This window comes from Heptranchias perlo, chromosome 27 (assembly GCF_035084215.1).
Source record: "Heptranchias perlo isolate sHepPer1 chromosome 27, sHepPer1.hap1, whole genome shotgun sequence".
Classification (NCBI taxonomy): Eukaryota; Metazoa; Chordata; class Chondrichthyes; order Hexanchiformes; family Hexanchidae; genus Heptranchias; species Heptranchias perlo.
Window position 1 is genome coordinate 12,597,957 of NC_090351.1, and position 15,453 is coordinate 12,613,409.

At 42.7% G+C, this 15,453-nt stretch overlaps 1 protein-coding gene across 9 annotated transcripts in view; it reads left to right on the forward strand.

The window, feature by feature from the left end:
* LOC137344410 (ankyrin repeat and SAM domain-containing protein 1A-like) overlaps positions 1-15,453 on the forward strand; it is a 345,223-nt gene that overhangs the window by 210,687 nt on the left and 119,083 nt on the right. For 8 of the 9 annotated variants that reach the window (XM_068007344.1, XM_068007345.1, XM_068007349.1 and 5 more), the window contains one exon: positions 2,602-2,708. In XM_068007344.1, coding sequence (XP_067863445.1) covers positions 2,602-2,708 — 107 coding nt within the window. Of the gene's footprint in view, positions 1-2,504; positions 2,709-15,453 lie in introns of those variants that run through there. The other variant, XM_068007354.1, reaches the window with a different exon arrangement.

The following is a 15,453-nucleotide window of genomic DNA, read 5'->3' on the forward strand; positions in this document are numbered from 1 at the left end:
CTCCCTCCTCTCCACTCCTGCGCCCTCCCTCCTCTCCACTCCTGCGCCCTCCCTCCTCTCCACTCCTGCGCCCTCCCTCCTCTCCACTCCTGCGCCCTCCCTCCTCTCCACTCCTGCGCCCTCCCTCCTCTCCACTCCTGCGCCCTCCCTCCTTTCCACTCCTGCGCCCTCCCTCCTTTCCACTCCTGCGCCCTCCCTCCTTTCCACTCCTGCGCCCTCCCTCCTTTCCACTCCTGCGCCCTCCCTCCTTTCCACTCCTGCGCCCTCCCTCCTTTCCACTCCTGCGCCCTCCCTCCTTTCCACTCCTGCGCCCTCCCTCCTTTCCACTCCTGCGCCCTCCCTCCTTTCCACTCCTGCGCCCTCCCTCCTTTCCACTCCTGCGCCCTCCCTCCTTTCCACTCCTGCGCCCTCCCTCCTTTCCACTCCTGCGCCCTCCCTCCTTTCCACTCCTGCGCCCTCCCTCCTTTCCACTCCTGCGCCCTCCCTCCTTTCCACTCCTGCGCCCTCCCTCCTTTCCACTCCTGCGCCCTCCCTCCTTTCCACTCCTGCGCCCTCCCTCCTTTCCACTCCTGCGCCCTCCCTCCTTTCCACTCCTGCGCCCTCCCTCCTTTCCACTCCTGCGCCCTCCCTCCTTTCCACTCCTGCGCCCTCCCCCCCTTTCCACTCCTGCGCCCTCCCCCCCTTTGCCCTCCCTCCGCCCTCCCCCCCTTTGCCCTCCCTCCGCCCTCCCCCCCTTTGCCCTCCCCCCCCCTTTGCCCTCCCCCCCCCTTTGCCCTCCCCCCCCCTTTGCCCTCCCCCCCCCCCTTTGCCCTCCCCCCCCCTTTGCCCTCCCCCCCCCTTTGCCCTCCCCCCCCCTTTGCCCTCCCCCCCCCTTTGCCCTCCCCCCCCCCTTTGCCCTCCCCCCCCCTTTGCCCTCCCCCCCCCTTTGCCCTCCCCCCCCCCTTTGCCCTCCCCCCCCCCTTTGCCCTCCCCCCCCCTTTGCCCTCCCCCCCCCTTTGCCCTCCCCCCCCTTTGCCCTCCCCCCCCTTTGCCCTCCCCCCCCCTTTGCCCTCCCCCCCCCCTTTGCCCTCCCCCCACCCTTTGCCCTCCCCCCACCCTTTGCCCTCCCCCCCACCCTTTGCCCTCCCCCCCACCCTTTGCCCTCCCCCCCCCCTTTGCCCTCCCCCCCCCTTTGCCCTCCCCTCCCTCTCCCATCCTGTCCCCCCTCCCTCTCCCATCCTGTCCCCCCTCCCTCTCCCATCCTGTCCCCCCTCCCTCTCCCATCCTGTCCCCCCTCCCTCTCCCATCCTGTCCCCCCTCCCTCTCCCATCCTGTCCCCCCTCCCTCTCCCATCCTGTCCCCCCTCCCTCTCCCATCCTGTCCCCCCTCCCTCTCCCATCCTGTCCCCCCTCCCTCTCCCATCCTGTCCCCCCTCCCTCTCCCATCCTGTCCCCCCTCCCTCTCCCATCCTGTCCCCCCTCCCTCTCCCATCCTGTCCCCCCTCCCTCTCCCATCCTGTCCCCCCTCCCATTTTCTCTCTTATCCCTTTACTCCCGCCCCCCCAGTCAGGAAATTAAGACTTTAATAACTGTCGCTCATTATGCAAATATGTCGTCCTGTGTCTAGCAGTTTAGCGAAGATTAGCAAATTCATCGCATTCATGAATTCACTTGCTTTAATTTGTATTCCTGAATTGTTGAGTTTCCCCTGTGGAAGGCAATTATGTATAAACAGATCAATCAGGTGTGGACAGCATCTCACTGATTGAAGCACGCTAAGGTTTGGAAGGAAAATTTTCAGAAAAATCTGAAGATTTGGATTTTAATTTTCTGAAACAAAGCCCTTCGCTTCCTGCTGAAGTCCACACTGAACACTCGTAGCCGTTATAACTAAAATCCGTACCAGAAGTGCATGCTTACTGCCGCAGAGTGCAGAGTTTTCAGCTTTTTTTCATTCCTCCTGAAGTTGCCTTATTTCTCCTGACAGTCGTAAGCTGCTCAGGCTATTGAATGGCTGATGGTGTATTCTAATCAGTGATGTGTGCTAGGAGCTCCAAGGGGGAGGGGGAAGATAGGGAGATAATAGTGTGAAGGGACCAAGCGAGGAGCTCAGCTGGCAGACAATGAACACTGCTGCAGCACCAAGAGCAGATCATTAATATGAGTTTGAGGCTCAGTTCCCCGCTGTATTATTAACAACCAGAGTAGCGGCAGCAAGTGCAGCCGATTGAGCTGACTTGAGTGCAGAAGCTGCAGCTCCCAGATGCTGCATACCACATACTTGACTCAAACAAGTTAACTAATGGGGACACCAGAGAGTCTGGGATATTTGACAACCACTCTGCATGACCATCACTGTGGATTACTAAAATCTATGCAAAGACTGACAGACTGGTATGCCTGAAGTCTAATTAGGAACTCAGCGGGGGTTTAGAGCATTCTCTGGATTTGGTGCAAAGGTGTGAGGTGCTGCACTTAGTGGTATTTTGCTTGGATCAGTTGCCCCAGCACATGTTGCAGGGGACCATGATGTGGCAGTGCCATATCTCCTCCTCGGAGTGCCGCTGTTATCGCCTCAACGGCTTTTCTTTGCTGAAGCGTTTGCCGATCAATCTCTCAACAGGTTCACGGATACTGGAACAGAGTGTCGGGCAATGGCTTGAGTCCATTGGGATGCAACAGTATGAAAGCAAGCTGGTGCTGAATGGGTTCGATGATGTGCGCTTCATGGTGAGTACACCCATCTATGCCGCCTTAGTCAATGCTAGCCATTTAACATCTTCAGCAGTTTATTCAATTTAAGCTTATGTTATGCATTCCTGCCAAGCATTCAAATCAATGATCAAAAGTAAAAGTTGTCAAGTAAGATTGAGTCTGATTCACCAGTTCAGAACCTTATCCCTTGGAAGACTTCAGTAATATTTTTGTACCACAGTCAAAAATAATTAAACTAGGATATTAAAAACTCATGGCAGACCAGTAAAGTAGTTCTCATTAGCTCTTACCAACTTACCTAGGTTTCAGTGCTTTTTCTGACTACAGTGGATCATCTATTGACTCCAGGGAAAAAGTTGGTTAAAAATGAGAAGTTGATGATAACCAGATTTCATTGTGCAGGGTTAGTATGTTCCCAATTTCTGAAGCGGTCAAACAAATATACAGACAGGTTTGATTTGTCTATGCTTCCCTTTGGTTACTCTCCCCTCCCCTGTGTGTCTCTTCCCCTCCCCTCAAGAATATAATAATTTGAAAAAAAATGCACTGAGTGTCTCTTGACATGCATTATATGTGATATAATGCTTTTCTCTATTTTAGATGGATTTGAAGTGTGAAGGCTTTTTGAAATGCGTATATTTCAAGTTTTCATTGTTTAAAAAAAAATTAATTTAAACTGAGCATAATTCCTAAATATTCTTTTTTTTTTCCAGTTTGTATCTAACCTTTAAAAAGAGCAATGCAGTCTTATTAACGGTCCTTCTGGAGCATACAGTTCTGAATAGCAGCAAAGCCTGACAAAAAGGACAAGGCCCAGGGTGTTGTTCGTAAAATAGCAATCTGCTTCTAACCTAATAAGCATTAAAGACTGTTCGGTCAGTGTACTGAGCCCAAGTCGCACTACTGATATCTGCTTTCTCTTAATATTAATGATCAGTAATGGTTAATCTTTGAATTAGAATTTCATTGTTTTTCCACTGGATGCACAATTGTTAGGGAACTAATCTGACTTTAAATGATTGCAGTAGCACTGATGCTTCGGGAATGAGGGTATTCTCTCAGGATGTTGGTGTTATGAGATGTGTATTAAAGGTACTTTGTTTTGTAACATCGGTTTCCTGCCTAGTGTGCTGCATAATTGTGAGTTTTGATTCCAAAAATAAGATGACATGTAAAATCAAGATATGAGTTGCACCATTCACATACCCATTTTATGAATGGCAGGGCCAAGGAAGAGTTAATCAGTAAGGGCTGCATTTACCTGAAGTCTACAGTGCTTTATAGGCCTTTATTGCAATCTGTAACTGCTTTACTGCTAGCAGCAATAGCTCAGTACAGTACCGCTGGTGACAGTTTGTGTGCAAGCTTCAAATGGCAAACTGAGCTCCAACCTTCACACAAACACTGAGATCAGATTGGAATAATGTGTGCAGGAATTCTCACATCTGCTTCTATTGGAAATGAAATTGCAGAGAGCCCTCAACCGTCATAGGTTAAATTTCGAAGTCTTACCAACACAGTCTCTGCGGCCATTGAATCTGCATTTAACGTTGCTTTCCTTGGGATGTAGAAATATTTGTAGTATTGTCTAAGTAGTTTCATGAGTCAGGATTTGTGGACTGTTGTAGTTGTAACAGTCGTAAGTTCTTTATCTGGTCTCTGCATTAGTGAAGCCAGAGTAAGAGACTTTGACCATGGAGGAATGAAAGCTAGCGAAAGTAAAAATTTCAGTTTATTCTAAGAAAAATAACTATTAACTGTCATCTGTAAACAGTTTTAACTGCATTTAACTTTTAAATTAATAGTTTTTGGTGATTTTATTTGTGCTCAATTGAGTGCTGAGAGGAATGTTAATCATATTTTATGAAAATCTTTTCCAGAATACCTTTGAACAGAAAAATGCTCTCAGCTGCAAGCTGTAGAGAGGAATGAGCAGTAAATTATGTGCCACTTCACTGGCCTTCTGTTACACATGTACACACTATTTCATTCATTCAAAAGATGTATGTGATTTAAAAATTGTAGATTTTTGAAAATTATTTCTTGGTAGTCTATCAAATCTGACACTTCTCTCCTTGTCAAAGAATAAGAAGTTGAAAGTAATGAATTTTACCATTTTTGTTGGACATTACAAGTTTTGTAGAGTTAATCTTGGGTTTTGAAATTTTGTTTTTAATCCAGTAACCAAATGGATAGTGAAATGTAAGGTAATAAAACATACTATAATTACTCATTAAAGGAGCTGCTGCTTTGATTGGATTTTAATATCTAAAACTAGTCTTTACTGAAGTGACCGATTGTGAATTGGGGTTTTAGAAACAAATTTACAAAGTTTCTGTGTTATGGTTGAGTTATGAGCATTTATCTAGTAAGATACAGCAGAAAGTCTAGTTCTGCATGCTGTATCAAATGTGTACAATATGTAACTCTGCAATATTCAGCTTTCCACTAGTTTGGTAGGCCTCATTTGCTAACAGGGAATTATGCTGTGAGTAAGTTATGGAAGTTGTTCTCGAGTGTAAACTGGCATTCTATTTTTTAATCTGTTGAGTATTTGATTTATATTTCGTTTCTCCTTTCCTCCTCTCTTGAATACACTAGTATATGAGAGGGGTGTGGTTCCACAGGCACTGGCAGCCTCTCTGTAACTTGCATAAGTTGCCATATAGGAAATTGGTCCACAAGATTGGAAGGCACAGCTTAGATAGTGTGTTTCTGAAATGGATTGAAAATTGGCTGAAGCAGAGGAAGCCAAGCGTAGTTGTACGTGGAGCTGGATTAAGTAAGGATGGTAGCTAGTGGGGTGCAATCAGGCATCAGTGCTGGTGCTGTTGCTGTTGCTGCTCACATTGTGCATAAATGACTTGGAATGGAGACAGAAACAAAACTGTTCAAGTTTGCAGATTATGCCAAACTGGTAAGGACTGCGAAGAACAAAAAACAGGCTGATCCAATACAAAAAGACATGGATAGATTGGGGAGCTGGGTTGATGAATTGCAGATGTCATTTAACATGGACAAATTCAAATCTAGGAGACTGGGAAAGGATAATAAAGAGTGTCAATAGCAGTTAAATTATGCTATTCTATGACACAGGAGAGGGATTAGTAGCTACTGGTAGATAGATCGCTGAAGCTATCAGCATAGTGTTCAACAGCAGTAAAGAGAGCAAATAGAGTTTTGGGCTGTATAGCCAGAGGAATAGGGTACAAATCTCAGGAAGAAATTGAGTTTGTACAGAGCTGGTCCAGCCTTAGCTTTTTTTTATATTCGTTCACGGGATGTGGGCGTCGCTAGCGAAGCCAGCATTTATTGCCCATCCCTAATTGCCCTTGAGAAGGTGGTGGTGAGCCGCCTTCTTGAACCGCTGCAGTCCGTGTGGTGACGGTTCTCCCACAGTGCTGTTAGGAAGGGAGTTCCAGGATTTTGACCCAGCGACAATGAAGGAACGGCGATATATTTCCAAGTCAGGATGGTGTGTGACTTGGAGGGGAACGTGCAGGTGGTGTTGTTCCCATGTGCCTGCTGCTCTTGTCCTTCTAGGTGGTAGAGGTCGTGGGTTTGGGAGGTGCATAATTCCCTGTTAGCAAATGAGGCCTACCAAACTAGTGGAAAGCTGAATATTGCAGAGTTGCATATTGTACACGTTTGATACAGCATGCAGAACTAGACTTTCTGCTGTATCTTACGGCATCTCCACATCGTATCTTACTAGATAAATGCTCATAACTCAAGAAGAAGCCTTGGCTTTTGGAAGCTGGAGTACTGTGGACAGTTATGGTCACCGTATCATGAGAAAGACATCCAGGTATTGGGGAGGGTGCAGCTAAGGGCAACTAATTTGAGAGCTGGGATTAGATACTTGAGTATAAGGGAAGGCTGCAGAAACTGGGAATGTGTGCAGTGGAGAAGAGAAGGCTCAGGGATCATCTTATTGAAGAAATCAAAATCCTAAAGGGTGTAGACGAAATAAATGGCAATATGTTTAACGTAGTCAAAGCTTCTACAAAAGTGTGTAGTGTCATACTTCACTGAGGGTGGTGAATGTATGGAATGGATTGCCAAAAGAGGTGGTGGAAGCTTATTGCGTCAGCAAATGTCAGATTGTTGGGAGAGCACCTGGAGAACAATTTGATGGAGGGATACGAGTGGTATTGTGGGATATTTCCTGAACATTGGTATTAGCCAGATGGACTGCAGTCGTCTTTCCTGCTTTTGTATGTTCCTACATTGCTATTGGTGGCTATTCTTCATGTGCGAGCTGATATAGTAAATTCCAGGTTTCTTCTGGTGCTGTGTGTTCAGCTGCTTGGAGGTGTGGCGAGTGACCTACCATGTGCCCCGCTGTGTCAGTACCTTCTATTTAATATGGTAACGGTATGTGGGAATTTTGGACCATAACTTTTGCTGTCTGGTTTACTGTGTGGCACAATGATAGGTGTTTAGTATTCAGCACGGAACATTTTTTTTAAACATAGGAACACTAGAAACAGGAGGAGGCCATTCAGCCCCTCGAGCCTGCTCCTTCAATTAGATCATGGCTGATCTGCACCTCAACTCCAGATTTCTAGTTCCAGATTTCTACGACCCTTTGTGTGAAAAATTGCTTCCTGATTTGACTCCTGAATGGCCTAGTTCTAATTTTAAGATTATGTCCCCTTGTTCTTGATTACCCCACCAGAGGAAAAAGTTCCCCTGTATCTACTGTATCGATTCCTTTTAACATTTCAAACACCGCGATCAGACCACCCCTCAATCTTTTACACGCGAGGGAATATAAGCCAAGTCTATGCAACCTGTCCTCATAATTCTAAGCCCCGGTATCATTATGATGAATCTGCGCTGCACACCCTTCAAGGCTAGTGTATCCTTCATGAAGTGTGGTGCCCAAAACTGAACACGGTACTCCAGATGGGATCTGACCCAGGCTGTACTCAACTGAAACTTAACTTCCTCCCCTTTGTATTACAACCTCCTTGAGATAAAGACCATTAGCCTTATTGATTGCTTTTTGTACCTGTCTACCAGCTTTTAATGATTTGTGCACTTGAACTCCCAAATCTCTCCGCTCCTCTGCAATTCCTAATTTATCACCATTTCGATTTATCTTTATTGGGTCCAAAGTGGATGACCTCACACTTGCCCACATTGAACTCCATTTTCCATAGTTTTCCCCACTCACTTAATCTATCTATGTCCCTTTGCAACTTCTTGCTTCCATCTGCACTTACTGTCCCTTCTAACTCAGTGTCATCTGCAAACTTGGATACACAACTCTCTATTCCTTTATCCAAGTCAATAATAAATACAGTGAAAAGTTGAGATCCCTGGGGAACACTACTTGTCACGTCCTGCCTATCCTCTTCTGCACTTTATCCTCTTCTATCCACTCCACCTCTTTTGAAAGCATCAACCCCTGGCTGGAGCAAGGTTTAACAGGTTCCAGGTATGGTGCTATGGCTAATGCGCAAAGTCAGATGGAGCCTTGGCAGGCCACCTGGCTGCAGATAGCTACCACAGCCAAGTCTGATCCCAAATGTGCTTCCAGCATGGGAACTGAGTGCTAATTGGAAACAGGAACCCCGTATCTTCCTTCCCCCCCCCCCCTCCCCCCCACCTGCCAAAACCTTGCAACACAGTGATCAATTCTAGCGTCCCAGTTGACAGTGGATAACCGTACACAGACCAGGGAGTAAACTTCTGTGATGGGTAGGAGCTGAATTGGAAGCACACTTTAAAACCTTGCTCTGATGGCTTTTCTGCTGGTATTGTAAACACAACGTGTACTCATAATGAGCCATATGGATCTTAGATCTGACTTCAGGTCTATACTAAGTTGGTTGATATCAAGTACTCAAGTTTCTGATTGACGTTCAGTGACCCTTGCTGGAAGTGCGTTTGCATTGATGTTGAGTGAGGATGGAATCAGGCTTGGCTGTGACGATCCTCTGCAGCCAGTTGCCCCGCTTGCACATGAGATGTGGTACCACAGCTGGCACCTGTGAAACTAGAATGTACTAAATTATGATACCCACTAAGTTTGAATAGCCTGCCGTATTCAGTGGCCAACTGGGTGAACTATGACAGGGTGCCTCAGCATGAGTTATCAGCTTCAGGAGATGAGAGGAGAATAAGGTAAAAGAATAAACTTTCTCAGGACTTCCTACGGTCTGGAACTGCTTTCCTATTCCCTTCAATCCTCAAAACTACTTTAGTCATACTTTAACATGTCCAGCTCTGAGGTTGGCATGGGAAATATTACAACATGTCATACCAGAATCAGGAAGTTGGTGAAGGAACTCAAACAGGGGACAGGTTCCCCTTGGCAGCACTACTATATATCTGATTATATTGTGATATATTTGTACAGTAGTTTGCACAATCAATCAATGGACAAGCTACTGTACAGTGAATTTATCCCAATTGTGACTGAGTTCATTCACACCAGCAGTGTTAATATTTTTCTGATTGCATATTCTATTTCCCAAATTCCATATTCTGCCCTTCCTTTATTCAGTCATTCCATGAGCGATAGAAAGCTGCATCAACCATACCAGTGTCTCCAGAGATGTGATGTGTAAGTTGTTTCACATAAGTTAGCTTTTTTAACCAGCATATAAAGGTTTTGGGATTTCAGCCATTACTTTGCAAGAAATCTCTTAGTAGCTTGGATGTTAACTAAATAAAACGATAGTCAATAAAAAAGATATTACTTATATGCTAACATTCAAATATGGCCAGACCATGAGGAAGGCAAAAAAAAATTCTTAACCCATACCCATTAGCAAACAGAAATTTTGGTATTGGGGTGCAATACATTGGTACCCCAATGTGCTAACACTATAGAATGATTGGACATGGCTATATGGTTCGTCTCCCAGATGCAGCCAAATCAGTTGGAGAATGCAACAATGGAAACTGGGGAAATGCAGCCAAGTATTTTATGACAGGAGAAGAAAAGAAATGAGCAAGGGACTAAGATGTTCCAATGGAACCTTCTGATGGGGGGGATACAAACCAGCATAGTGGCCAGGAAGTCAGTCACTCAGTGTCCCGGGTGGAGAATGATAGCATGCTACAAAAGGGCGGAAGAAATGGATTGGTTACACTTACGGTAAGAAGATGACCTCATCTGGATGGTTTGCCAAAGAATATTTCATTTGGTCCTTTAAGAGGGAGTAGATCTCTTCATGAGCTCAGCTGTACCATGTACAGCTATAAATCCAATAGAGAATTCAGGAGAGACTTCTTCACCCAGAGAGTGGTAAGAATGTGGAACTCGTTACCGCAAGGAGTAATTGAAGCGACTAACATGGATGCATTTAAGGGGAAGCTAGATAAACAAATTAAGGAGAAAGGGATGGAAGGATATGTTGATAAGGTTAGATGAAGTAGGGAGGGAGGAGGCTCGTGTGGAGCATAAACACGGCATGGACCTTTTGGGCGTTTCTGTGCTGTACATTCTATGTAATGTGAAGGGAAATGACTGCATGCGTTTCTTCAAATAAGCAGGATATTATTGGTCATACTTCTTCAGTCCATACAGAATTTTTATAACCCCAAGTAAAATTATAATTAATTTAGATCAGGTATGCTTACAAGAATATTGTGTCAGACAATAATGAATTTTGTACGTCAGTAGTCATCTATTTGATCCTTTGTGAGACTTTGCTTTGAGTGATTCTGCTATAATATATTGCACATTTTGGAGCACTGTTAACATATAAGTAATTTATAAAAGGCTTCAAACCTTGCCTTTCTTTCATTATGGTATATTTAATTTTCTTTGGTTGGCTGGCTCTCACCTACTTTTTGGTTTATAGCCTTGGTAGGAAGATACCTCTTTGTTACTCTTAAATATGTATGTTCTACTTTGATCCCATGGGAGAACATTTACTCATGCTCGTTTTCCTTCATTGCTTTGTGGAAGGATGCAGACGTTGCTGAAAAGGAGTTCAGCTAGAATAATTCTTACACACTATTATTTCCAAAATAAAGGATTTGTGCATTCTGTCTGACAGGTTCATACATAGTGATGAAATGTTCCCATCCTCTCCTCAAAGGCTTGTGTGCCCATACGTTTTTGATCTAACAGGATTGTGTTTTACAACATTATCAGGTAAACTTGTAACTGAGTATGTTATGCAGTGAAAATTGGAAGTCATATTGTGGAGCATAATGATAACCGTTGTTCCAAGTCCTGCAGCATTGATATGTGCAGGAGGAGAATATATAGTTTCCAATATTTTATAACCTTTTAATTATATTTCATAACGTGTAAAGCTTAAAGGGTTTCTCCAGTTTTTGTTCAGCTTTTGTCATAGTATTAGTGTTAATCTACCTTCTATCAGGTACAGTTTGACCCAGGAGCCACTGCAGCACACAAAGGCATGACTGTCCATGGCAACCTCAGTGGAATTAAAATAAATACCCCAATGATCTATCCTCATATATTTATGTTCAATAAAATTAAACTTGTTCAGGTGTATATAGTTTAAGCTATTTCCTCAGAAGAGGTGAGCTGCTGATTGGCACTGGTATTGTCGTGCCATTTACGCGGCTGGGTGGTAAGATATGACATTTAAGTCTTCAGTGTACCAGCACTTCTCCAGCCCCTCGACTAAAAGAACAGAGTGTTTGAGCTTTCAGGGAAGCAGCTCAGGTGGGCGTGGAATATAACAGGAGGCTGCCGGGAGTCCAAGACATTTATCCAGAAACTGTGCCTGTCGTAAAGTATGAGAGGAGCTTGTATTAATATCAAAATGAAAATAGGGCTAACATTGGACTTCAGCCTGGAGTATTCTAATATGTACAGGGCTGGCATATGTGGAGAAACTTGTGCATTGTTTGGGGGCATGATATAGGCATTTAAAAGATAAATGGGGATCTCAGTTTGTATGTTTTATACTGATAATATAGAAGAAAAAAGACTTATCAGTGTTTCACATATAATGAATTATTTTGAACTGCAATGACTGTTATGTAACCAAATGTAGCAGCTATTTTTCATACAGTAAGGCCCCGGAAACAACAATAAGATGAATGATCAGCTTGATCTTTTTATTTACTGAGGGAGGAATGTTGACCTGGCCATTGGGTGAATGCTTTGTTTCTCTTTTGAATAGTGTCAGTATTCCAGTCAAGAGTCAGCTTAGATAATGAGTTCAAACCCACAACCTTCTGAGCCAGAGCAAGAGTGCAATGTACTGAGCCTAGGTGACACTTGGAAAATTGTAGCAAATTAATGTACATAATCTGCAGTGTAAACAGAGCTTTTGATAAATGAAGTAAAACTGCTTTTAGCAGTTTCTTGAATAACCTAGCCACTGTTGTAAGACAAAACAAAGTATATGCATCACATTCCCGCATCGTGCCTTTGCGGTTTAATCGATGCAAGAAAATGTGTTGTCAACATTTGTTGAAGTGTTCATATACGCATTGAGAGGCACAGTCAATCATTTCCATATTGCAGATGATTACCAGACAGATGGGACCAGAATGTATGTCACACAAATAATTCAGTCACTATCAGAGAGGGATGTGAATCAGACAGATAGATCTTTAACCAGTGTAATCCTGAGTGATGTTACCAGGAATATCATTGGGAAAGAAAGCCATTAAACATTTAATGTATTATATGCACTAATCCCGATTTACAGTGCTCTATTGGAAAATAGGCTCTATTTTGAGGGTATTTGATGTTGCATCCTGATATTTTCATGTTCCATTTTTGTGCTGCTTTGTGGATTAACTAAAGTGCATAAAATGCTAATTTTTGAAGAACTGTGAAAATAGCATTTATATAGTGCCTTTTCACATCAAAGCAGCTCAACGCTTCACATATAATAAAAGTAGAGTAAATAATAAATGGTTTCTTCAACTGGGTTTGGTCTATTTTACTGCTATTATGATGCTAAACATTCCCTGTCTACGTCTTACTTCCAGACGTACTATAGCAAGTTGTTGTACTGTCCCTCTCCTTCCTCTCTTTTTCCCTGTCTCAACATTTACCCCAAACCATAAGGAGCACAACAAAAGTGAAGAAGTATGAGAACTATGTTTTGCAAAGTGTATTTAGAAGATTTAATATTGCAGGGAGTACACTAGCTTCATGACCCAGAGATTGTGTGTTTGAATTCCAGGGCTGTCTCGCCCCAATCTGCCAGCTTAAGTTGTGATGAGTTTGATTAGTTCTTAGACTGGCTGTCTAGTTGAGTGCAAAATGGTATAGTTTCCAGTCCTGGTATCTTATTGACATTCTGTGTTGCTAAGCAAAAAATTGCTTTCAGTCAGTCAGTTAGGGCGAGGTATGGTGGCATGGAGGATACTACAATAAAACCATGACAGTGACCCTCAGTACATTTGATCAGTTACCCATGACAGGTGAGCTAATGAAGAAGTTAATGTTTCTAGTAGTTTCGGCCAGAGAAGTTTGTGCTTTTTCTTGACAGATTAAAAGGTTTGAATGTCCCATTGCATATGGTTTGCTATCTTCAATACTTATAAAATATCGTTGTCTGAGCTCAGGAGGCACAAACTGTTACTCTTCTCCGAGCATTTTTTAACATATTGTGACTATTATTTTTCTTGGTTGAAATTGTAGCTAAAGGGTAGTAGCATGTTCAAATTCCATTCATGTTTTCAGCAGAAAGTCATGTGAAAAGGGAGTATACTGTGCTCTTGTTTAGTCCTCATTGTTTTAAAGCAAAAGTCAGTGGTATGGCTCGTGTGTGTGTGTGTGAATTATTTTTCCGGTTAGCAGGTTTAAATTTGGGGTGCGGCCTGTTTGTGCATCAATACAATATTTAATTTGATTAGAGCAAAGGGTTCACAAAATTCATACCAAGTTGACTCTAGAATGAATTTGGGGAATCAGAAGATGCAGATATAAATTAATTATATCAATAATCCTCTGCAACCTATTTGGAACATTGCTGACCTATGCAGTTCCAATCTGAATAAATTAATGCCAATTTATGTGAATTCAAGTGAAACAAGTTAATTGAGTCCCAGCTGATCTAAGTTGAATTTTAGTTGCTTTGTGTAAATTGGACAGGGTGGTTGAGTGGGTTTTTCAGGGTAATAGGCACTGCTCTTGTATTGTGTGTTTACTCAGGAGTTCTTCCTGGGTTAAACCTTTGCCTGAATTATGTATTCGATCCACAGTACTACATTGGAATGAAATTCAAGTACATTTTCAAGCTGTGTCATGGCTGACCAATTCTAAATTGTAGATCAGCTTTAAATAGCTGCTGAGGTGCAGAGAAATTTTAAGTAGGGCAGGGACAAAGCTTTTCTCTTTAGAACAGCTTGTTGTTCAAAATTGATTTCTGACCTTCATTCCTTGAAGATCGTGTCTGGAAGCTGATATCTTTCCATCCTTTTCAACCCCTCCCATTCTGCTCCACAGATCGTACATTTTTGTTTCTTTCCTGTACCATTCAGATTTTTTACTGACAAAATGATTGATTCGTAGGATGTTTTAGCAGTCAATTCTTCATTCAAATACTGCTGTGCAATGATAACTAAGTGAAACAAGAATGATTGAACATATAGCCTTTACCTCTTTGCATCTTCTAACAACCATCTGTTTATGCCCAACAAAACGTGTCCTTTTCAATATTTAGTTATTCTCTTAAGTATATGTACTTTGCCCCATCCCATTTCAATTTTATGCACTGTATTTAAATATAATTTCTTCAAATATTATTTAACCTGTATTTATTAAGGAAACATTTGCCTCAAAGTATGATTTCAGACATTGATTCTCATTTAATAAATTGTGTGATTTTGAAATTTGTCCAACTAACAAAATATGAGTGAAATCAATGGCTACTTTTGATGGCCATTTGTTTGCTGTATATATTTTCAATAAAAATCCTGGTAATTATTTTCCAGAATTTTTTTTGAGGGTGTGCAATTTCTCTATTCACACTCTATTCCTTCTTCCTTTTAGTTCCAGTTCCCTTTATGGATCCTGCCGCATCATTCACTTGTGTGCCTACAAGTAAACACCAATGTTAGTTCTCACTGGCCACTAGGAACCACACAGCAATACCCCAGCTGATTACTCCCAGTCGGAATTTCTTTCCCAGTCAGCACAACTGATACACTGTGTTTTCACTCCCAAGACTTTTTCTGATTTGTTCCTTAAACCCCCTGCAGTCTGCGCTGTCCATTTCCAGTTTGCCAGATTAGGTCTTCAGTGATTTCTGGCTCAACCCATCATTTTAATAAGCAATGAATTTAAAATGGATAAATGGTCGACCTTTTACATATCAGAATGTTTGTCTCTTGTCAAACTGGTTGCTAAACTGAGCAAGTAAATTAGTCATCACAACCAAATATTAATGTGCGTAGGAGAGTCTAAATAATGCAGTGGTTAGCCATCTATTTCACCTCTTTGTTCTTTCTCATCTACTTGGTTGTAAGAACAAAGAAGAATAGTTACTGCAATCAATTTGTGCAGACTTCTCACAGAATTCCATAAGGAATACAAAACTGTAGAATTCATGCATGCCTTGTACTATATTTAGAATTCTTTGGTAATTTCCCTTCGCTCTGCTATGGTGATTGTATAATTGTTAATTTTCGGCAGAAAGAGCTTGCATTTACGGAAGTTGTGTGTATACACATATTGTGGCATTCTGGAGCTGATTGGGGCAATTCATCTTCACGTAATAAGAACTGAAGCTATCAGCTAGAAATCTGTACCATTTGACCCTCTGTCCTTTCTGCTACCAGTTTCTAAGCGTGATGC